General features: G+C 45.5%; 1 protein-coding gene across 17 annotated transcripts in view; it reads left to right on the top strand.

Annotated features, from left to right (window-relative positions):
• Window positions 1-23,648, top strand: part of dnmt3ab (DNA (cytosine-5-)-methyltransferase 3 alpha b) — a 495,665-nt gene that overhangs the window by 377,076 nt on the left and 94,941 nt on the right. For 12 of the 17 annotated variants that reach the window (XM_067984389.1, XM_067984385.1, XM_067984390.1 and 9 more), the window contains 3 exons: window positions 7,994-8,150; window positions 17,607-17,711; window positions 19,449-19,595. In XM_067984389.1, the coding sequence (XP_067840490.1) occupies window positions 7,994-8,150; window positions 17,607-17,711; window positions 19,449-19,595 (409 nt within the window). The remainder of the gene's footprint in view (window positions 1-7,993; window positions 8,151-17,606; window positions 17,712-19,448; window positions 19,596-23,648) is intronic. The other 5 variants (XM_067984397.1, XM_067984395.1, XM_067984388.1 and 2 more) reach the window with 1 other exon arrangement.

Raw genomic sequence — 23,648 nt, 5'->3', positions numbered from 1 at the left:
TTAAATAAGAGCACATTGCAACGAAGAAGAAGGAATGGGGCAAAAGGGTGCACGGGACAAATCGCAGAGCATGTCAGTGGAGGGGCAGGAATCTGATGGTCGGAGGACCATCTCTTGTTCTTCCTAAGGTGTACAGCTGTGATTCGGACCTCACAAGTCCTGTATTTAAAAGAAGGTTCCTTTCAGCAATATTTGACACAGTATTTAAGAATGTGTCAAACACCCTACAAAGTCTGGTTGTGAGTCTGGAAGAGTCTGCTGCCTACATCCAGCATGAAGCACAGGGTAGCTCTCAGACCAGCTGCAACTGAGCCTTCAGTGACAGAGGTCCTTCACGCAGAAGTATCCCCTGTGAACACTCAGACTGCTGGTATGGAGGTCTTGGGCTTCAGTCTTTAAGAAACTCTCTTTTCAAGCTTCAACACATTGGAGAATCAGATGGCGAGAGCCATTGAGCATAAAGTTTCACTGCACTCACTGCTGACTAGAAGTCTGCTCTGACACAAATCACTAGACATGCTGAGGGAGTGCCCAGCAACAGGAATATAGCTCGAGTTGGCATGGATGAGACCAAGGAGACATCTACCTTAATTATGCCTGCCATTGGCACAACAACAACAACAACAACTTGCATTTTTATAGCGCCTTTAACATAGTAAAACATCCCAAGGTGCTTCACAGGAGTGTTATCAAACAAAATTTGACACCGAGCTACATAAAGAGATATTAGCACAGGTGACCAAAGGCTTGGTCAAAGAGTAGGTTTCAAGGAGCGTCTTACAGGAGGGGAGGCAGAGAGGTTTAGGGAGGGAATTCCAGAGCTTAAGGCCTAGGCAGCTGAAGGCACGGACGCCAATGGTGGAGCGATTAAAATCGAGGATGCGCAAGAGGCATGAATTGGAGGAGCGCAGTGATCTCGGAGAGTTGGAGGGCTGTAGGAAGTTAGAGAGATAGGGAGGGGCAAGCCCATGGAGGGATTTGAAAACAATGGTGAGAATTTTAAAATCGAGGCATTGCTGGACTGAGAGCCAATGTAGGTCAGCGAGCACAGGGATGACGGTTGAATGGGGCTTGGTTCAAGTTCGGCTGCAGGTTGCAGAGTTTTGGATGAGCTCACTTTTATGGAGGGTGGAAGATGGAAGGCCAGCCAGGAGAGCATTGGAATAGTCGAGTCTAGAGATAATAAAGCACACCCTAGAAAGAGCAATAGGTTAGTTTAATTCTAGAGTACATGGGCTCGATTTTGAAAGGGTGGCAGGATGGCAGCAGGGGGTGGTCAATGGGTGTGCGGCAAACCCGACTAATAAAATCTTACCGTTTCCATGTGATCGCGAGTTAATTGGTGGCTTCCGGGTTTACAATCCGAAAGCTGCGCAGTGGGCGGACTGCGCACCTGCGTGACAGGCTGTCAGCTGAAGTGGCTCTATTTAAAGGGTCATTGCTCCAAAGGCTTTTGCTGCAGCCCCAAAAAACACAATGGAACAGCACAGGGGCAAGGCTGCTCCAAGATTCAGTGATGCCTCACTGCAGCAGCTACTGGCCAGGGTGAGGAAGAGGAGGGATGTCTCCTACCCGGCGGATGTAAGGAAGTGCCCTGCCCCTGCCACAAAAAAGGCCTGGCTCGAGGAGGCAGTGGAGGTCACCAGCAGCAGCAACATCTCCCGCACCTGGGTCCAGTGCAGGAAGTGCTTCAATGATCTAACTAGATCAGCAAATGTGAGTACACTTATTGATTCTCCTGCATTCCGTGTTCCACATCACCCCTCACCAACTCATTCTGCACTGCCAAGACTACTGCATCACATCACTCCTCACACCATCTTAAGGTTCATCCTCAACTTACCTTCACTTCCTCACCTCTCCATTAGTCACTTCACCACTACCACTCAACCCAATCCTCATGCAGTGTCTTGGCTCTATCTCATACTCACCCTCTGATGCGCCTCTTTCATGGTCAGCTGCACCTAAAGCAATGGATTCAGCAGTTGGCCACTTCACCATCACTCACTCACATGTCTGTACTTTCTCCCCTAATAGTAGAAGAGAGCCCAGATTGCATGGGAGAGGGCCAGGACCGGAGGGGGGCCACAGCAAATAGTGGTCCTCACAAAGGTGGAGGAGGAGGCCCAGCAGATCAGCCACACCCTTGAGTGCCTGTCTGTCTGGGACGCTGAGACTGGCACCCCACAAACGTCTGGTAACACAACTTTAACATTCATCACACACAACATGAATTGATGTTAACAGTGCTTGCCATGTTGAACACCTCAGTATGCTCATCGCAACACGATACATCTGTGATGATGCTTAATATTGCCTTCTGTTCTCTTTCAGGCCATTCAACGACCGCAGTGACGGCAGAGGGCGATTCCTCAGAGAAGCTGCAGGCCTCTGAGGGCACACCGTCACATCTTAGCGAGCCATCCACCAGCGCAGATACTCACACCTCGGTGGGTCCTAGTTGTCAGTTAGTTGGGTTGGCACCTGGTGAGTCACCGCACACAAGTGAGCACGAGCAGACACTGGTGTCAGGGGAAGCTGTGGAGAGTCCCCGTCGGTGGGCGCACTCCTGTGCAGGCTCTGGTCAGCTGGATGCAGGTGCTGAACCCCAGGGGTCATCCTTTAAAAGGGTGCCACGCGCACTCTCCACAATAGCGCAGAGTATAGAGAAGTCTAACTCTTGCATGAGTGGAATGGTGGTACAGGTACGGGAGGGAATCCCTGAAATACTGTCACAGGGATGTACGCAACTGTCTGAGATAGTGTCGCAGGTAAGTGCAGGAATGTCTGGGATGGAGACAAGGCTAGCCTCCGTTGAGCTTCAAGCACCAGTCACAGATGAGTCCATGACAACGACTGTTCAGACTCACGGTGAACAACATTCTGCGGCCTTAAACAGGCTGAGAGATACTTTAGAAGTGGCCTTCCAAGGCATCACATGTCCTCCAAACTGTTGTCCAGCAGGGTGATAGGAGTGATATGGCCCTGGCCCAGGAGAGGGATGGTGGCGAAAGGGGACATGGTGGTGGGGACGCCACTCAAAGCGCTCCCACGTCTCACCCGTTGCCCCCCTCTCAACCAGTACCCACAATGCTGCCTCCTCTCCAGGTGGCCGCAGTCAGCACCTGCAGAGGTGCAGATGGAGCAGTCTTTGGAGGGGCCCTCACGGGCGCCAAAACCCAGAGGGTATAGGCCACTACCTCTGCTGCAGCCACAGGGGATGCACAACGTAGAAGTAGTAGGAAGAGAAAGGCTAAGGATTTGTGATCACGAAGGGTATGCACAAGGGTGTCTGACAGACTGTCATATTTTTCATTTATGTTTGTTTTTTGTTATATTCACACTAAATGTTATCATTCTCACCACTACTGCCACATCTTGCCCATTCTTGACTGGCTTTTGTGACAGCGCCCTTTCATGAGCTTCACCATGAACAGCGACACTTGATGTCACTCATTGGGTTACATTACAGTGGGTGTATGTGTAGTTGCAGGACTGTTTTGTGCAGGGAGAGGCGGGGGGCAGGTGGTCTGCTGCTCCTTCCAGGTGGTCTGAGGACTGGACTCTTCTCACTTTCTGATGTTAGGAGAACCGTTTACAAATGAGTGACTCCCTGGCCTCACGAGCAGCTAGATGAGCCGCTGTTGTGGCCAAGGGTTCGTCCTCCTCCTCTGCCTCCTCGTCCTTGTCCTTGTCGTCCTCCTCCTCCTCAATGTGGATAGCAGATGTGGATGGGTCTCCACAAGCGGCACCCCTCTCTGTTGTGCCATGTTGTGCAGGACACAACACATGACTATAATGCGTCCCACTCTGTCTGGTGTGTATTGAAATGTTCCCCCAGAATGATCAAGGCATCTAAATCGCATCTTGAGCAGCCCTATAGCATGCTCAATTGTAGACCTGATGGCGACGTGGCCGTCGTTGTATCGACGCTGTTGCCCAGTGATGGGGTTCCTCAGAGGTGTCATGAGTCACGTGTGCAGGGAGTATCCCTTGTCCCCGAGGAGCCAGCCCTTAAGGCTGTTTGGTGCGTGGAAGAGGGGCGGGATGTTGGATTCCCTCAGAATAAAGGAATCGTGGCAGCTGCCAGGGAATCTGGTGCACACGTGAAAAAAAGCTTTTGCGGTCGCCACAAATGAGCTGTGTGTTGATGGAGTGATATCCCTTCCTGTTGATGAACAGTCCTGGCTCGTGTGGAGGTGCTCAGATTGCTATATGGGTGCATTCGATTGCACCCTGTAGTCATGGGAAGCCAGCCACAGAGTGGAATCCCACTGCCCTCTCCGTCTGGCTGAGGTTGATGTATTGCGAGGCCTTGCGAAACAAGCTGTTGGTGTCCTGCCTTATGCACTTGTGTGCAGACGACTGAGAGACCCCGGTGATGTCCCCGGTGGCACCCTGGAACGATCCAGAGGCGAAGAAGTTGAGGGCAGTGGTGACTTGAACAGCAACGGGTAATGCGATGCCGCCAGGCCCAGCCAGGAGCAGCTCAACATGAAGGAGGCTGCAGATCCACCTGGCAACTCCCTCTGAGCCTCCGTACGCACTGCTCCTCAGAGAGGTCCAGGAAGCTGAGCTTTGGTCTGCAGATCCTCCGGCGAGGGTAGTGCCTCCTGCGAAGGAGCTCCCTCTGTTATTGCCCTCTCTGCTCTTGCGCAGGTGCCTGTGGCGCAGCACTGTGTTGTGGAGTTCCAAGTGGCGGAAGTGCACGCCGTGCCTGGCGAGGATGGTGATGTTGCTCGTTCTCGGATGTAGTGGTGAATGCAGCCATCGCGCCCCCCCCCCATCCTGATGGTGTCAGTTTGAGGGGATCCAAAAAGTTGGTCAATATGTGTAAACAGAAGAATTCTGAGTGTAAACCAAGAATTTTCAGTCTAAACACAAAGATCTCCCAGCCAAAAGTTTGTCTGAGACACCTAAGTTCCCTGCTGCAATAACTCACCTTTTATCCCCATTTGTCAAGCAGGCATTTAAATGTCCAACTGGCTGCTGCCTGAAACACGTCTCCTTGAACATGGAGTTTTTCCCACAGCACTGGAAACACACTGAGGTTGAATTAAAATCGCACCCCTGCCTCAATCCCCACAAAATTAACAACTTAAACCGGATCAACAATGTCAATAAGTGGTTTAACTATCGCCCCGTCAGCTTTAATTGCCAGCGGGACTTCCGGATTCGCGAAGCACATGTGCACACAGGTGCGTCTGTGGCAACCCGCAATTCCATTTGAAAATCGGCCCCCATGTCTCACAAGGGGAGATTTTCCTGGGTCTGTGTCCAGGCGCACTGGAATGCCTGGACGCAGTGAGTATCGGCATGATGGGGCAGGCCGGAAAGCATGCCAGCAAAGGACCACATTCGATGTTCTACCATTGATTTAAATAGAGCAAAGTCGGGATGATTCCTTTACAGGTGTGCGCTCTGACCCATCTAATTTTCCAATATTTGCTACACTCAGTTGATCCAGTGAACCTGGACACAGACCCAGGAAAATCTACCCTGTGCACTGTCACCAAGGGGTAACACTAGTGTAAAATACATGAGGGTATTCACTCATCACATTTAGATTATAACATTTGGTTGTATTTTATTTCAACTGTGTGCAGAGAGTAACGTCTTAGCAAGTCTACAAAAAGCAGGACAAATCCAATCCGGCCAATTACCGCCCCATCAGTCTACTCTCAATCATCAGCAAAGTAATGGTCGGTGTCGTCGACAGTGCTATCAAGCGGCATTTGCTCACCAATAACCTGCTCACCGATGCTCAGTTTGGGTTCCGCCAGGACCACTCGGCTCCAGACCTCATTACAGCCTTGGTCCAAACATGGACAAAAGAGCTGAATTCCAGAGGTGAGGTGAGAATGAGTGCCCTTGACACCAAGGCAGCATTTGACCGAGTGTGCCACCAAGGAACCCTAGTAAATTTGAAGTCAATGGGAATCAGGGGGAAAACTCTCCAGTGGCTGGAGTCATAACTAGCATAAAGGAAGATGGCAGTGATTGTTGGAGGCCAATCATCTCAGCCTTAGGACATTGCTGCAGGAGATCCTCTGGGCAGTGTCCTAGGCCCAACCATCTTCAGTTGCTTCATCAATGACCTTCCCTCCATCATAAGGTCAGAAATGGGGATGTTCGCTGATGATTGCAGTGTTCAGTTCCATTCGCAACCCCTCAGATATTGAAGCAGGCCGTGCCCGCATGCAGCAAGAACTGGACAACATCCAGGCTTGGGCTGATAAGTCACAGGTAACATTCATGCCAGACAAGGGCCTGGCAATGACCATCTCCAACAAGAGAGAGTCTAACCACCTCCCCTTGACATTCAACGGCATAAGCATCGCTGAATCCGCCACCATCAATATCCTGGGGGTCTTCATTGACCAGAAACTTAACTGGACCAGCCACATAAATACTGTGGCTACAAGAACAGGTCAGAGGCTGGGTATTCTGCAATGAGTGACTCACCTCCTGACTCCCTAAAGCCTTTCCACCATCTACAAGGCACAAGTCAGGAGTGTGATGGAACACTCCCCACTTGCCTGGATGAGTGCAGCTCCAACAACACTCAAGAAGCTCAACACCATCCAGGACAAAACAGCCCGCTTGATTGGCACCCCATCCACCACCCTAAACATTCACTCCCTTCACCACCGACGCACTGTGGCTGCAGTGTGTACCATCCAAAGGATGCACTGCAGCAACTCGCAGAGTCTTCGTTGACAGCACCTCCCAAACCTGGGGCCTCTACCACCTAGAAAGACAAGGACAGCAGGCACATGGGAACAACACCACCTGCACAGTCCCCTCCAAGTCACACACCATCCCGACTTGGAAATATATCGCCGTTCCTTCATCGTCGCTGGGTCAAAATCCTGGAACTCCCTACCTAACCACTGTGGGAGAACCTTCACCACATGGACTGCAGCGGTTCAAGAAGGTGGCTCACCACCACCTTCTCAAGGGCAATTAGGGATGGGCAATAAATGCTGGCCTTGCCAGCGACACCTACATCCCATGAACGATTAAAAAAAATGTCAAAGGCTAGCCCTTAATGATAGCTGAATTAGACAATGTTAGTGAAGATGTATTAGACCACTGCATTGTACACGTGTGGACAGGACTGTATTTGATGACTGAAAATTCCAGGAAACCACCATGCTTACAGATGTATGGCAATGCTCAAGATCAGATCTCAGAATTTCACTCAACATTTTTCTTTGCACAGCATGAATGGAAAGAAAATATTCTCCATAAAAAGTTGATAGGACTACATGTTGACAATGTAATAATGGAAATTCATATCAGTCCATCTTCAACCACACAAACAGTGTGAATTATCTTTTATGTTGATGTACCCTCAGCTTCAACCTAAAGTTTTTAATTTCATTCCAATTCTAACAAAGAAAATTTTTCAATGAAAAATTGTAGAAAGGTGTATTTGTTCTTAAAAAAAACAAGGACTGGACAGTTGAATGTTTGTCTTTGAAAACATGATGAATGCCCTCAGGTTACTTAATTAATCATCCACTCTAAGAGACACACAAAAATAGTACAGGTTGATTTACCTTTCATATTACTCTTTCATAGCTTCCTTCCACTGTGATATGTGTCCATGTGATGTGGAAAACCCATGATACAGGAATCATGGGCCTGGACCTGAATTCTATCATGTATCCACAAACTGTAACTAAGAAAACTAATCCTACATTTGTATCTTGCCCACGTATACACCTTTTGATGCCTTGTCAGTTACGATAATGTGAGCAAGCTGAATAATTTGTACATCATTTGATGAAACCGGTTTCCTTCACAACATAGTTTTTACAAATAAGTTGACATTGCGATTTATATTAACTTAACCAAATAGCCTCAAACTGTTGTAGCCCAATGTGTGTTGGTGTCTGAGTCTTGCACTCTGAGATGTAAGCTGCACCTTCAGGTACCAAAGTACCAAAGGATTACCCTGACTCTTCAACTTACTAATTTGGACTAGGTGGCAAGCAGCAGAGCAGGAAAACTCTTCCCAACACAATCTGGGAATGGCGAGTTAGACACTGCCAAAGGCGTGGAAGCCCAAACCAAGCAGATGATCGAATGGGCTTTGGAAGGATTTCTTCCCTTGGGGCCAAAGGGTTTGGAACCACCAGAAGGTAAGATTGAGCATAGATTGAGACAAAGTCCAACTTCAATGTCAAGTAGCTACATATAGAAATTTTTAATTCATGTACATGCCACAGATGTGTTGGGATGAGAAATAATTATCGGCAGTTATACTTAAAGGAAGAAGATAGCCTGGAGGAATACTTTCTCTTTAAAAGAAAAAGCATCATTGTGATAGCCTGGAAATTTCTGTTTATGTGCTGTTGAGGTTAATTGAGGGCCACAATTTTTTTGAAGATTATATACATTTTTTTAACGTATGGGTACAATACAGGATACAACTCCCACACAATGGGTCACCCATTAAACGGAAGAAGCATTAATTAGTTGGGAACTGCAGTTAAATAGTTGAAATAGTGGAACATAAGAACATAAGAAATAGGAGCAGGAGTAGGCCATACGGCCCCTCGAGCCTGCTCTGCCATTCAATAAGATCATAGCTGATCTTTTACCTCAACTCCACTTTCTTGCCCTATCCCCATATCCCTTGATTCCCTTAGTGTCCAAATATCCATCAATCTCAGTCTTGAATATACTCAGCGACCAAGAATCCACAGCCCTCTGGGATAGAGAATTCCAAAGATTCGCAACCCTCTGAGTGAAGAAATTTTTCCTCATCTCTGTCCTAAATGGCCGACTCCTTACCTTGAGACTATGACCCCTGGTTCGAGACTCTCCAGCCAGGGAAACAGCCTCTCAGCACCTACCCTGTCAAGCCCGCTAAGAATTTTATACATTACTGGAATGGCCTATACATGTGTCAACTGAGTGGAATTGCTGAAAAATAAGGCATCTTGAATTTGCACCTGATGCACCAGTCTGCTTTGTACTGTTGGTTCTGCAACTAATTCCTCATGGCAGTTTCAGCTTATTTGCTCAGCCACAACTTTGCCATCCTGTTCCTCAACTTCATACTGAGGCCTCTTTGTAGGATGAAGTTATGGAGCACATAGCAGATGATCATTTTTCCTGAAACCCTGGGGGAGTTGTACTGTAAGCTATCCCCCAATCATTCAAGGCATATGAACTGCTTATTCGAAATCCAAATGGTATGTTTGATCATCATTCTGGTTGTAGAATAAGATTAATTGGATCTGTGCTATGCCTATGTCCAGTTGGCACAAGAGTGTCATGAACAATGGTTGCAGAGTGTACCGTGCTCTCCCAGAAGCCATCCTTCTACTCTTCTTTCTTCCAATAAATATGGCACAGATGGAGGCAAGTTGGGAGCTCCTAGGGAATCACACATACACCTGCATTATTCTACGCTTATGGTCACATTCCAGTTGCACATTGAGAGAGTAAACTTCTTCACAATTCATGTAGTGTATAGTGTTATATACAAGGCCCAACATTGATACAACCAATAATTCTCCAGAAAACTCTCAGAATCATGTTACCTTCTCACATTGCTGCTATCGATCATTGGGAAAAGTGATGAAATTGTTGGTCCCACTGAATAATGCAGGGTAAATTGCTGTCTCAGATGGAAGGAGTGTTTGAGGCCCTGTACAGTGGTGTCGTAGAAGGTTAATGGTCAGGCGTTGCATCTGCTTGGGAAGGGCAGATGGAAGTAGCAGTGATAGAAGAGTGAACCAGTGCATTGTGGAGGGAACGGACTCTCTGGAAAGCAGAGGCGAGGAGAGAAAAAGATGTGCTTGGTAGTGGCATCGCGTTGTAAGTGGTGGAAATGGTAGGAGAGCATCTGGCAAATGTGGAGGCTGGTGGGTAGAAGGTGAGGAAAAGGTGATGGGGGGGTCGGGGTTGAGAGCAGCGGCCCGGGAAATGGGACAGAAACAGGCAAGGGTCCTGTCTACCACTTTGAAGGAAAAATTTCAGCTGTGAAAAAAGGAAAACATTACAGAAGCTCTGGTAATGAAAGCGGAGTCACCAGAATAAATGCAGCAGAGATTCAGAGGTAGGTTGAAGCATAATCCTTGTCCTTGTGGGAGCCTTTCGGTTTGTAATAGAATATCTACTATCTTTAAAGATGTATCAGCTGACAAATGACTCAATGCAATATTAGTGTACAGATGCATAACACATTTATATGATATTCCTTTGTCTGCTGGTTTAGCAGCAACGCATTTAAAATAATCTGGTTAATACTTCATTAAAGTATTAGACAGAGGACATAGATGATGTGTTAAGCATTTATATGCTAATGTTGCAAACAATAATTTCTAGGCTATCATTATTAAAAATGAAAATGCTGGCAATGGACAGCAGGTCCACTATTAAATGAAAAGTGAAAAGTTAATGTTTTAAGTTGACACCCTTCTATTATTGCTCAGGCTTTATTCCAACACTTCTGCTTGTGTTTATGGTAAATATACAGTTTCCATAAGGGCAGGCTGAATCTCCAGTGATCCAAAACCTGCACTCTATAAAATGAAGTCGACAAAATGGCCTTGAAAATCCTTAGGAATGCGATCCCTGCACTCACCAGCATTTACTGACCGAGAAGGTCTTACTTAAATTTCCCTGCACATCAGCGGCAATTGTATGTAAATGACAAGATAACAACAGGTTGATGTAATCCATCAGAAATTCCATCTTTTCCACCTGACTGGACTCATGCCTGCATAAATCAGGCTCTAGTTGCCTGCATTATTTGACCAAGCAGGAACTTGCTCAGTACAGAGACTGTGTCATATCTCAGCGTTGACTGAAGCATTTTGATTTTTTTTCCTTTGTCCTGTGGTGCTGCTGAAAGTTTATTAGCTGCTTTTCAATGATTTTAGGTAGGAATTTTTTTCCACCCTTCATTGTACCTTTAATTTGGGGTTCCCTCAGGCATTTCCTCATATGTCCCGATTGTGGAGGTAGAACAGGTGCAAAATGAAGAGGAAATGAGAGAGGCACACAGGATAATGCTGCACCAAAGGAGAAGTCCAACTAGGCAGTAAGCTTCCTTCGGAATTTACATTCTGCACTGCTCCTTTGAGGATATGTCAAGGGGGTCTGCTTAAGGAGACTACAGTTCAGTAAGGCGGCCTTACAGGAACTCTAGAGTCTAAATTGGGCTGCGTAGTGCCCATTGTATAGGCGCTACGTGGACTCCTAAGGATCCAAAATGGTGTCCGCGATGCCCATGCACGCTTCCGTCATGATGTGCGCAGGACACCATATCGGTAAAGGCGTTTGCGCACTTAACGAACGCTGACAGCATGTAAAATAGGGAAAATAAACGGTAGATCAGTGTGCAACGCTGATTTAAAGGGACAGATGCGATTTTGGAACTTCATGCTCCAGCCAACCCACAGTCTTAACCTTGCACAGCTGAATAGGTCTTAAACAGCATGGAGGACCCCCATTAGCGCTGTTCAAAGGGATCATGCAGGAGTCACAGGTTAGTTGCTGGATTATTGCTTCTGGCTGCTGATGCATTTGTACCTGTTTTTGGAGGTCTCCTATACTTGAATACTAGGACGAGGGGACATAGCCTAAAAATTAGAGCAAGGACTTGCAGGAGTGAATTAGGAAATGCTTCTACACGCAAAGGGTGGTAGAAGTTTGGAACTCTCTTCTGCAAACCGCAGTTGATGCTAGCTCAATTGTTAATTTTAAATTTGAGATTGATAGATTTTTGTTAACCAAAGGTATTAAGGGATATGGGGCTAAGGCGGGTATATGGAGTTAGGTCACAGATCAACCATGATCTCATTGAATGTTGGAACAGTGCTCGAGGGGCTAAATGGCCTACTCCTGTTCCTACCTTCCTATAATAAAGTTTCAATACTCTACAGGGAGTGGGCTGGTTAGCTGATAGGCAACAGCAAGGGCACTGGCAGAATGGCAGGGGTGGGACAGGAATGCTGTCATCCTGAGAGAGGACAGCAGGTTCATGTTCCATGGAGCCACTGCCACTTGCTACCTCATGTTATGCGCCACCTTCTCCTGTAGGAAAGCGGGACGTGTGTCAGTGAATGTCCTGCAAGATGTTCAGGTGATGTGGCTGTCATGGTTGAATAGCTGCCAGTGTGTGTGAGACCTGTGAGTTGTGGGGGTGTGGCTTGCATCAGTAGTAATGTGTGAGGGTGAGAGGAAGCATCTGATTGGAAGAGTTGAGTACTGATTGAAAGAGCTTATTGGTAGGTGGATGATGGAACAGTGGATGCGGCTAGTGGTGCAGTTGGTAGAAGACGCCACTTGACAGTTGACCTCATTCACTGACCACTCGTGTCAAAGCATTGAACTTCTTCCTGCACTGCATCCATGTTCGTGGTGCTATGTGCCTGGTATTGACTTCATCTCCTACTGCCTTCAACTGCCTCTCGAGCATATGTCTGGAGGCCCTCTCCCCGCAACCCCCCCCCCACCCCCTGTGGATATAGGATACCCCTTCTTCTGACCACCTCTTGCACCAAGGCCTCTTGTACATCATCACAGAACCTTGTGCACACTCTCTCGCAGGCCCGGTACAAACTCAGATCGGCAGATTGGTGGGGTCTGACGTGCAAATTGGAGGATGTGGGATTTAGTAGTCCGCAACCTTTATTCAATGTTTTGAAATAACTCATCAGTTTGTAAACATAGGGTCAGGAACTGCACCTGTTTTTCACGTGTGAGATGTCTCATCTCCGTTCAGACTCTGTGCAGACCCGCATCTTATATTTTGCAAATATCAGAGTCCCACAAACGTTGAGCAGCCCAGTTGTTGCTCATTAAAAATTCCAGAGGTCCTATCATTACCATGCTGCACTATATTGCAGCACAGATTCACTTCCCAGTAGACTTCCATCACGTGTGTTACGTGCTGCCTGCATCTCAACGACCGGGTGCAGGTTAATCACACACCGCAACCCCCGCGCCCAGTTTTGAGGGTTATCCAACATAACCCCCTCTGTGTCTTGTTGCAACCAGACTTTCACTTCTCCTCTCAAACACCCACTGCACTCGCCATCCAGGTGAAAGTCACCACAGCCCTCAATTTCTATGTGACAGGGTCCTTTCAGGCTGCAACTTCTGACTTCTACAACATTACTCAATTTGCAGCCCATTACTGTATGCATCAGTTTCCTTCTCTTTTCAGCAGGACACACCAATTTATAACCTTTGGAATGTCAGTCCAGGAAAGATAATTTTTTATCATGCAGTGGCCTACCCCTGGGTGCTTGAGGCTTTCGACTACACCCACCTTGCAATATTGGTTCCAACTCAGAACCACCTGAACTTTTTAAATTGCATGGGATTCCATTCCCACATTCTACAGATGGTAATTGACCAGCAGCATAAGATCTTGCATGTGAATGCCAAATTTTCCATGAACTGCGACAATGCCTTCATCCTGAGGAACTCTTGCATCCCTACTCTTTTGCAGGGAGAGGCTACTTAGTAACAAGGGTTTCCCCTGCTGCCCTGGCAAATGTTATTCCTTTATTTAAAAAGGGAGATAGAAGAAGTCCAGAGAACTGTAGACCAGTTAGCTTAAAGTTGGTGGTAGGAAAGATAATGGAATCTTTACTCAAAGATGTCGTAGAAAAACATTTAGAAAGCGAAAATATAAGAAAGAGTAGTCAGCACGGATTTCAGAAGGGAAAGTCATGCTTGACCAACCTTATTGAATTCTTTGAAGAAGTAACAGAAAGAGTAGAGAAGGATAATGTCGTATATTCAGATTTTCAAAAGGCCTTTGATAAGGTACCACATTGTAGACTCACGACTAAGGTCAGAGCATGTGGATTGTTAATTGTATGATTTATATCAATTAGTATTAATTGTATTCAGGTGGTGGGTATCAATTGGGGACTCTCTTGTATCCTTTTTATAGGAGAGCTTAGCTAGGCTGTGGTGTGTGTGTCAGAGGAATCTCTGTGAATAAAGGCTTGGAAGCAACTAAAGACCAGGCTCTAGTATTCTATCCTTCACCACCTGGCTATCCAATTATAACATGGAGTCATGGAACAGGTAGCAGAGTGGATAACAATCTGACTACAAAACAGAAAACAGAGAGTAGGAGTAGCAGGTAGTTATTCAGACTGGCAAAAGTTGGGAAGTGGTCTTCCACAGGGATCGGTGCTGGGACCACTGTTGTTCACAATTTACATCAACAATTTGGACTCGGGAATCGGAAGTACAATTTCAAAATTTGCAGACAACACCAAATTGGGGGGGTTATAGTTAATACAAAGAAAGAATGTGTCAAAATGCAAGAAGACATTAATAAACTTGCAGAATGGGCATGTAATTGGCAAATGAATTCCAATATAGGTAAGTGTGAGATGGTGCATTTTGGTAGGAAGAGTAAGGAGACCACATATTGCTTGGATAATAAGAGACTAAATGGGGTAGAGCAGCAAAGGCTACAGATATACGAATCACTAAAAGTAGCGACGCAGGTTAATAAGGCCACAAAAAAGGCAAACCAAGCACTGGGGTTCATTTCTAGAAGGATAGAATTGAATAGCAGAGAAGTTATGTTCAACTTGTATAGAACCTTGGTTAGACCACACTTGGAGTACTGTGCACAGCTCTGGATCCCATATTATAAAAAGGATATAGAGACATTGGAGAAGGTGCAAAAAAGATTTACAAGGATGATACCAGAACGGAGAGGATAGTCTTATCAGAAAAGGTTTAACAGGCTGGGGCTCTTTTCTCCAGAAAAGAGAAGGCTGAGGGGTAACCTGATAGAGGACTTTAAGATAATGAAAGGTTTTGATAGGGTAGATGTAGAGAAAATGTTTCCACTTGTTGGGGAGTCCAAAACTAGAGGTCATAAATATAAGATAGTCACTAATAAATCCAATAGGGAATTCAGGAGAAACTTGTTTCCCCAGAGTGGTGAGAATGTGGAACGTGCTACTACAAGGAGTAGTTGAGACAAATAGTATAGATGCATTTAAAGGGAAGCTGGATAAGCACACAAGGGAGAAAGGAATAGAAGGGTATGCTGATAGCGTTAGCTGAAGTAGGGAGAGAGGAGGCTCATGTGGAGCATAAACGCCGGCATAGACCAGTTGGGCCGAATGGCTGCTTTCTGTGCTGTAGATTCGATGTAACTTTGCCCTGATGAAGGGCTTTGCAATGGAGATCCCAGAAGGGGAATGGGAGCCAGTAGTGAGTTCAGCAGATGCTTGACCAACAGTACCAGGAGGAAGAAGCAGAGGCCCCGGGAAGGAGGCAAACATCTGTCAAATATTGTGCTCTTCAATCTGCAATGAAAAATTGGCCCTCTCTTGCAGCCCTCACACTGATACAAATACCCTTGTCTTTAATGTTAAACCAACATCTTGACCTTTTCCCTTCCATTATTTCTCAATCAGGCAATTTCAATTCTCCTGGTCAGCCCTCTCTGAGTGAAATCCTCCAAGTACACTAAAACATAAAATCCAATCAAAAAATAGACATACTTCTGAACATTGGACAATATCACCAATTGGTTTTACTATATGCATTTATATTTTCAACCTGTCCTTGAGGGATGCCACGTGTTCCAGTAGTTTCTATCCCAAGCATCAGAACACCACACGTGGGTTGTAAAATCCTTCAAACCAGTTGTTATGTGATTAAAGCTGGTAGGCACACTTCTCAATGATTCCAACAATCTTTCATGCTCAGAAACCATCTTTTAAAACTTGCAATTTTCCTGCTTTATTTCCCCTTTAATATTAATCATCCCTCCCCAATTGCATTTTCCATCCACAGCACCTTCCCCCCCACCCCCACACTGGCTGTTATTCTCTCCCCTCAACGTCTGGCTGGCCATTGCCTCAATCTCCATATCTCTGTTGATCTGAATTGCCCATCCCAGCACTCCTCCACTCCCACTGGCTGAATTTTCCTGCCATTGGCACCCCTACCGCACCCCTCACACTGCAGATTTCCCAGGCACGGTCTCATTACACTAAACAGCAAACCCCCTCCTGCACCCTTCTCCTTCCTCCCTGCCATTGTCCCTCACCTCCATTCTCCCAATCCCCACCTCTTCCCTTGTCCTCCTCTCATCCCTCTCCTCTCCTCATTCCCTCCATCCTCTCCTTCCCCTCTGCTTCCCTCCAATTCTGCAGCACCCTCCTCCTCCCCCCAACTCCACCCGTCCGTTCCCTCTTTGCCATCCTCCTCGTTCCCTCTTTTCCCCACCTCCGCCTCCTGCTTCCCTAACTTCCTCCTCCTTTCCCTCTTCTCTAGCTTCCTCCCCACCCCCACTTTTCTCGCTCTCTCTCTTCCCTATCGTCCACCCCTCCTTCCCCCTTCCCCTTTTTTTTAAAGTTCTCTATAAGCACCCCTAGTGCCTCAAATACATCCATTCATTGTCAAGTCCTATTGGGCAACTGTCCAACAAGAATCCTGAGGCAGCATCCATTGACTTTGAGTCTAAACTGGCCCAACTCTATGAGCAGTCTTCCAGTTTCTTTCCTTTTCGCTATCTGCTTTCTGTATTTACCATTGGTACATTTTATGTTTACTCTCCATGCTGTCTGTCTTACTTTACTATCTCTGCTTTCTCTTTGCTGTCTGTCTGGCTTCTCTCATTGTGGGTTGATTGTAATAGTTTAATTTAATTACAGAAAGCTTTGAACGATGGATCATAGAACATATTTCAAAGTGCCATTTAAACTTGTGGTTTAAATCATACCTCTGCTCTATGTTTTGTATTCATTGTTATTGTTGGACTAAGTTTTGTTACCATATTCTTAAATTGACTTTTTTTTAAAAGTTGGAGGTTCTGAAGCTGAAGTAAATTATGCAGCTCAGTTGTCAATCAGAATTCTCTCTCTAAATTAATGATCTGTGAGAAAAATAAACTGATTAAATGAGTAGGTTTTTTTTGGTAACGGTAATGACTTTTAATTATTTTTCGAATTTACACATTTCCTTCACTTTTTCATTTTTTTGGTTCCCCACTGTTGGCCTTTTCAAGCATACTTCTTTCTTCATATGTGACAGTCTAAGTTGTGAGTTTACCAACAACATCTACTAGACCTGTTGTCAGATCGACTGAAAAGATTTATGCTTCTACCAGACAGCAGCAGACAGTTTTTTCTCTCCCCTTCCCAATTGAACGCTGTACTGTTGCACAACACTCCATTTAGTTGTAAAGTTGAGAAACGATAAGACATTCCAATGAATTTAAGTCATAGTCTGGGTTGGAATTGTCACTATCCTCTGATTGGGACTCCAGTCCTCGATTATAAGAATTACCAAGCTGTTTAATGGAATTAATATTCAACAAGTAATATTTTAGTGGCAAAAACAGCTGCTGTATTTTAGACAGAATGTTCTGCTACATAAAGCATTAATGAATACTGTTCCAGAATGTTATTTCTATATAATTAGCCATTCTTTAGCTCCCTCTCATGCTATACATTTGATTAAATAGTCAGTTGACACCTTGAAATGCTATTGCATCAGAGGTAGCTTCAAGAATATCTGCTCAAAATGAAGGTAAGAATCTTCAAGGTAGCTCCTGGTAAAGTATAGAATATTTCTAATCTAACTAGATTCCATTCAAACACTGAAGCTGAGGAAGGTTCAGCTTCGCCAATGCCAACTTTATGATACCATTCTAGACTCAACCATGGACACCATCAACAGCAAAGCATTTGGTGAAGTTATGTTTTTAATTTTTTGTGAATTATATGTTCATTATGATGAGAGATGTTACTGTGTTGCAACTATGTGCCTCAGCCCCCAGCATAAGAGAGAACCCCAGTCCACCAGTGTGCCATTTTTCCATTTCCTACACCAGCGATCCTGTTCCTTCTCTGATTAAGATTGTCAATTTTATGCTGTGGTCCCATGTCCATAAAAGAACTTGGATGAGACTAGCCAAATGAATTTCACATAGGACCCTTACAGCCACCAGAAAGATGAGAATGTCATTCTTTAAGTCAACCAAGTTCAGCATCATATATTCCCAGGTGATGTGTAACATGGTTAGATGCAGAGTAGAGCTTTACCGCACTCCAACTTCAAAGGAGCACTCCCTACTGCACCATTGTGACATTTCCCAACCAGTCATCATGCAGCCTCTCTGAGTGAGATGGTCAGTTCAGTGGTAGCTAATGCCAAATTACAGGCACTTTTTGCTGTTGGCCCATGCTCACCATCAACTGAATTCAAGCTACCCAAATTCTTTCCACGTGGGACCCTTACAGCTTTCAGAGAAAGCTGACATTCATCCCATCAGTCTGGGCTGGATTTGAACTCAGCCCTCCAAAATTGTCTTAAAAGAAGAAAAGATTGGAAATAAAAAAAAAGTAGGATTGAATAATATTAATGGAAAATTCCACAATATCTTACCAAATGGAGGATTTAAATTGCATCTGCCATGTGTCTGTCCATTTCACCAGTCTGTCTATGTCCTCCTGAAGTCTGTTACCATTCTCCTCATTGTTTACTACATTTCCGAGTTTCGTGTCATCTGCAACTTTGAAATTATGCCCTGTACACTCAATTCCAGGTCATTAATATAGATCAAATGGAGCAGTGGTCCTAATACTGACCCCTGGGAAACACCATTGTATACTTCCCTCCACTCTGATAAACAGCCATTCACCAGCTCTCTGTTTCTTGGCCAATTTCGTATCCATGCTGCCACTGGCCCTTTAATCCCATGGGCTTCAATTTGCTAACGACTATTGTAAGGTACTTCATCAGACACCTTTAGAAAGTCCATATACACAACATCAACTGCAATACCTTCATCAACCCTCTACGTTACATCATCAAATAACTCAATCAAGTTAGTCGAACACGATTTGCCTTTAACAAATCCGTGCTGGCTGTCATTTATTAACCCATATTTTTCCAAGTGACAATAAATTTTGTCTTGGATTATTGTCTCTTGAAAGGGAAAAATTGCAGAGCTATTGGGAAAGGACAAGGAAGTGGGGCTAATTGGATAGCTCTTTCACAGATCCGGCACAGGCACAATGGGCTGAATGGCCTTGTTCTGTGCTGTATCATTGTATGATTCTATGAAATTTGAGGATAGGTTCCTAGAATATTGATGGACTGTGCCTTCAGTTTCATTTTGTAACTATTTAACCAATCATCAAATCAGAAAGACATGGATAAGTGGAGGGTAAAATTCAACTTCAGCGGAGGCGCAAAACACCTCGCCCAATTTTTCTTTCCATTGACTTTAATGGAAACAAAATCTGGCGGGGTGTAAAACAGGCAGCTCAACTGCAACCGCCCGTTTTGCACCACTGCTGAAGCCATGCGGTTATGAATATCACCAAACCTTTCAGCATTGCATAATTGTGCAATACTGTCTTTTGTAGTCTTTGCATAGTCTTGTGCTATATCTTGTAACAAAGATGTTCTTTGGTTTTCAGAGGAGCGAAATCCTTACAAAGAGGTTTATGCAGAAAGTTGGGTGGAGCCTGAAGCTGCTGCTTACCCTCCGCCTCCCCCTGCTAAAAAAGCAAGAAGAAGCACAGAGAAGCTAAAATTCAAAGAAATCATAGATGAACGAACTCGAGGTATGGACTTGTTGTTCAACCGATGTAGGTAACAAGTATGAGACCCCTTCAGCAAAAAGAAAATATGAGAAATTAATTTTGTATATTTAATTTTTTTTTATTCATTCATGGGATGTGGGCGTCGCTGGCAAGGCCAGCATTTATTGCCCATCCCTAATTGCCCTTGAGAAGGTGGTGGTGAGCCGCCTTCTTGAACTGCTGCAGTCCGTGTGGTGAAGGTTCTCCCACAGTGCTGTTAGGAAGGGAGTTCCAGGATTTTGACCCAGCGACGATGAAGGAACGGCGATATATTTCCAAGTCGGGATGGTTTGTGACTTGGAGGGGAACGTACAGGTGGTGTTGTTCCCAAGTGCCTGTAGTCCTTGTCCTTCTAGGTGGTAGAGGTTGCAGGTTTGGGAGGTGCTGTCGAAGAAACCTTGGCGAGTTGCTGCAGTGCATCCTGTAGATGGTACACACTGCAGCCACAGTGCGCTGGTGATGAAGGGAGTGAAGGTTTAGGGTGGTGGCTGCTTTGTCCTGGATGGTGTTGAGCTTCTTGAGTGTTGTTGGAGCTGCACTCATCCAGGCAATTGGAGAGTATTCCATCTCACTCCTGTCTTGTGCCTTGTAAATGGTGGAAAGGCTTTGGGGAGTCAGGAGGAGAGTCACTCGCCACAGAATACCCAGCCTCTGACCTGTTCTTGTAGCCACAGTATTTATTTGGCTGGTCCAGTTAAGTTTCTGGTCAATGGTGACCCCCAGGATGTTGATGGTGGGGGATTCAGCGATGGTAATGCTGTTGAATGTCAAGGGGAGGTGGTTAGATTCTCTCTTGTTGGAGATGGTCATTGCCTGGCATTTGTCTGGCGTGAATGTTACTTGCCACTTATCAGCCCAAGTCTGGATGTTGTCCAAGTCTTGCTGCATGCAGGCATGGACTGCTTCATTATCTGAGGGGTTGCGAATGGAACTGAGCACTGTGCAATCATCAGCGAACATCACCATTTCCGACCTTATGATGGAGGGAAGGTCATTGATGAAGCAGCTGAAGATGGTTGGGCCTAGGACATTGCCCTGAGGAACTCCTGCAGCAGTGACCTGGGGCTGAGACGATTGACCTCCAACACTACCATCTTCTATTGTGCTAGGTATGACTCCAGCCACTGGTGAGTTTTCCACCTGATTCCCATTGATTCCCCCTGATTTTCCCCCTGATTCCCATTGACTTCAATTTTACTAGGGCTCCTTGGTGCCATACTTGGTCAAATGCTGCCTCGATGTCCACGGGGAAGTCAAAATTGCTCACTCCATTCTCAGAACTTATAGGAATTAAAGAAACATGTCTGTTGCAAAATTTCTTCTTTTTGCCACCTATTATGAAGACTTTGACATTTTCACAACAGTGGGGTCAGCTGCAGGCGTGCACAGTTTGTACACTCACAGCACTGACCTCTGCTGTTTGGTTTTTACCTATATGTTGCAAGCAGACCAACCTACCTCCACCACAAACAACATTCTGCCAGTGGCTGTTAATATCACCACTGCATTGAATTTCTATGTAATGGGATGATTCCAGGCTTCCACTTGGGACATCTATAAAATTAGCCAAACAGCTGTGCACAAATGCATTAAATAATTCACAGAGGCATTGTTCTCTGGAGTGAGGATTTTAACTTTTTCGTGGACAACTGGTGGCAGGACACTGTAATTTTATAGAGTGGCAGGATTCCCCAATGTCCAAAGAATCATTGACTGCATCCACATGGTCATACATGCTCTCTTGCTCAATGCTTAAACTTACATCAACAAGAAAGGATTCCACTCTCTTAATGTGCAGCTCGTTTGTGATTAGCAACATACCATAACACAGCTGCACAATGCCTTCAGTTTAAGGTAGTCTACTGTGCTAGCATTCTTTCACCCAGAAAGACAAGTCTCTGGGTAGCTTCTGGAATATCAATGTTATCCTCAACAGCCAGGGTTAATTATAACTGTGCACTTTCCCATGTTTGAACTCTTATACTTTGCCTTGTGCTACCTTAATGACTAGAGTGCATGTCGTGGCTGGTTGTTGTGTTCCAATTAGGAGCCTTGGGAACTAAGGTGGCCTTCATTTCATGACAGGTAGGTCCTGTGATGGAGGTGCTGCAGGCTGCACCTCTTGTGCTGCTGCATTAACAGCGAGGCGCTGCTTCCTTTCAGCCACGTGCAGGCTTTAGGGAAGGCCGACCGGAAGACGCACGTGCACAGCCATCCTGTGAGACAGCACCATTATGCATATTTATTCCTACTGTGTCACTAGTACTGCGCTCTGCCGGCACATGGCTACTGATCTACTGGACAGCAGATCTAATAGTGCCAATGATCAATGATGCTCTGTGTAATGCTTCTCTGTAATCCAGCCCCAATGCTTTTAAGGTCAGAAGAAGGCAGCCCTCTCTAGTCTAGCACCCCAGACCTGTACAGCAGCAGTCTAAGCATTCATGGAAGAAACAAACTGTCCTTAGGGCTTCAGTGCAAATTGTTCAAATTTGCAGATGACACCAAACGAGGAGGGACAATAGAAATGAAGGAGACAGCCCAGAAATTACAGAATGAGTTCAACAAAGTACGTGAGTGGACAATGGCTGATAAAATTTAGTCCAGACAAATGTAAACCTCTGCAGCTAGGAAGAAAAAAATGGGTGGCATCGATATACATACTTCATGAACAGTATTTAAATAGCTAAGGATGAAGTTGAAAGAGACTTCGTAGACTCTGCTTAACATGTCCAGCCAATTCAGCAATCAACTAAGCCAATAGAATGTTGGACTACATCGTCAAAACAACAGAATATAAGTCAAAGGAAGTCATCATCAAACTGTATGGTGTTCTGGTTAGATCGCACCTTGAGTGCTGAGAAGCGAGTGAAACCTTCAAGTATTGGAGGCTGTCCAGAGAGGAGCCACGAGGCTGATCCCCTGTGGCAGGGGTCTTAGTTACGAGAAAAGACCGGAGAGAATTGAGCTTTTCAGCCAGGAAAGAAGGCATCTGAGAGATGATTTTATTGAGTTGTATAAGATTGTTAAGGGAATGAGAAAGGTAAATCTAGAATACTATTAATTAAACTGTGAATAAGGTGACACAAGTTCAAACTAGTAAAATGTAATTTTAAGACTATCAGGAATTTCTGCTTCATGCAGAGGATGATTAACATTTAGAATGGACTTTAGATAGACTCGTGGAGGCAAAAACTGGAATCAGTTAGATGCAGCAATGGGGGTGCTCTCGGGTTTTTCTGAATGAATAATTTAAGATGGAACGAATGGCCTCCCTTATCTGTAAGTATCTTGTAATCTTTTGAGGGCAGGTGCACGCAGAATGCATGAAGCAATTAGATTCCGGAGTGAATTTTGAGGCCGCCCATCCGATGGAAATGGGGTGGTGGTGCCCCAGAAATCACGGGGAAAGACTTACCGCCCCGTTTCCGTTGACGATGCTGCTAGCGCCATCTTCCTGGGATCCTCAGTTTCGGCGGCCTAAGCGGCTGATTGAACACAACAACAGGCTAATAACATTTTGTAAATCGGGGTCCTATGACTCAAATAGGTGGCTAAAACGGAAGTAGCACCAAGGGGTCGGACTGCCCAGTAATCCTTGGGGGTAAAGGCCAGAATCGGCAATTAAGAGTTTGATTTAAAGGGGCAAGCAGCTGCAGACAAAAGTGGTGAGTACGTCAGCTGAAATTCTTAGTTGAGTGGTGTGGAATGATTTACAACCTCAGTACCAATTATAGCAGAGGTTTTTTGAAAATTCGTGGCAGATTTTATTCTTTGCCTTCAGGGAGGGTGAGTGAAGAGAGGTGGAATGGGAGTGATTCTAGAAATCCAGTTATGGGCAGAGGAGGAGCTGCATCAAAAGCAGCTGGGGCACTAAGAAGAGTACACTGGAGCTGCAGCAGGTGCTATCACAGCACCAGATGGGGAGGTGGGTTGCATGCGTGTGAACCTATCCTTTCGCTGAAGCTATGTTGATGGAGTGGGAGAATCCCCAAGGAAATTCCTGGTGCCGCTATCAGATTGATAAACCTTTTC

This window comes from Heptranchias perlo, chromosome 5 (assembly GCF_035084215.1).
Source record: "Heptranchias perlo isolate sHepPer1 chromosome 5, sHepPer1.hap1, whole genome shotgun sequence".
Lineage (NCBI taxonomy): Eukaryota > Metazoa > Chordata > Chondrichthyes > Hexanchiformes > Hexanchidae > Heptranchias > Heptranchias perlo.
The sequence above is the reverse complement of the archived record's forward strand: the minus strand, read 5'-3'. Positions and strand labels throughout refer to the sequence as shown.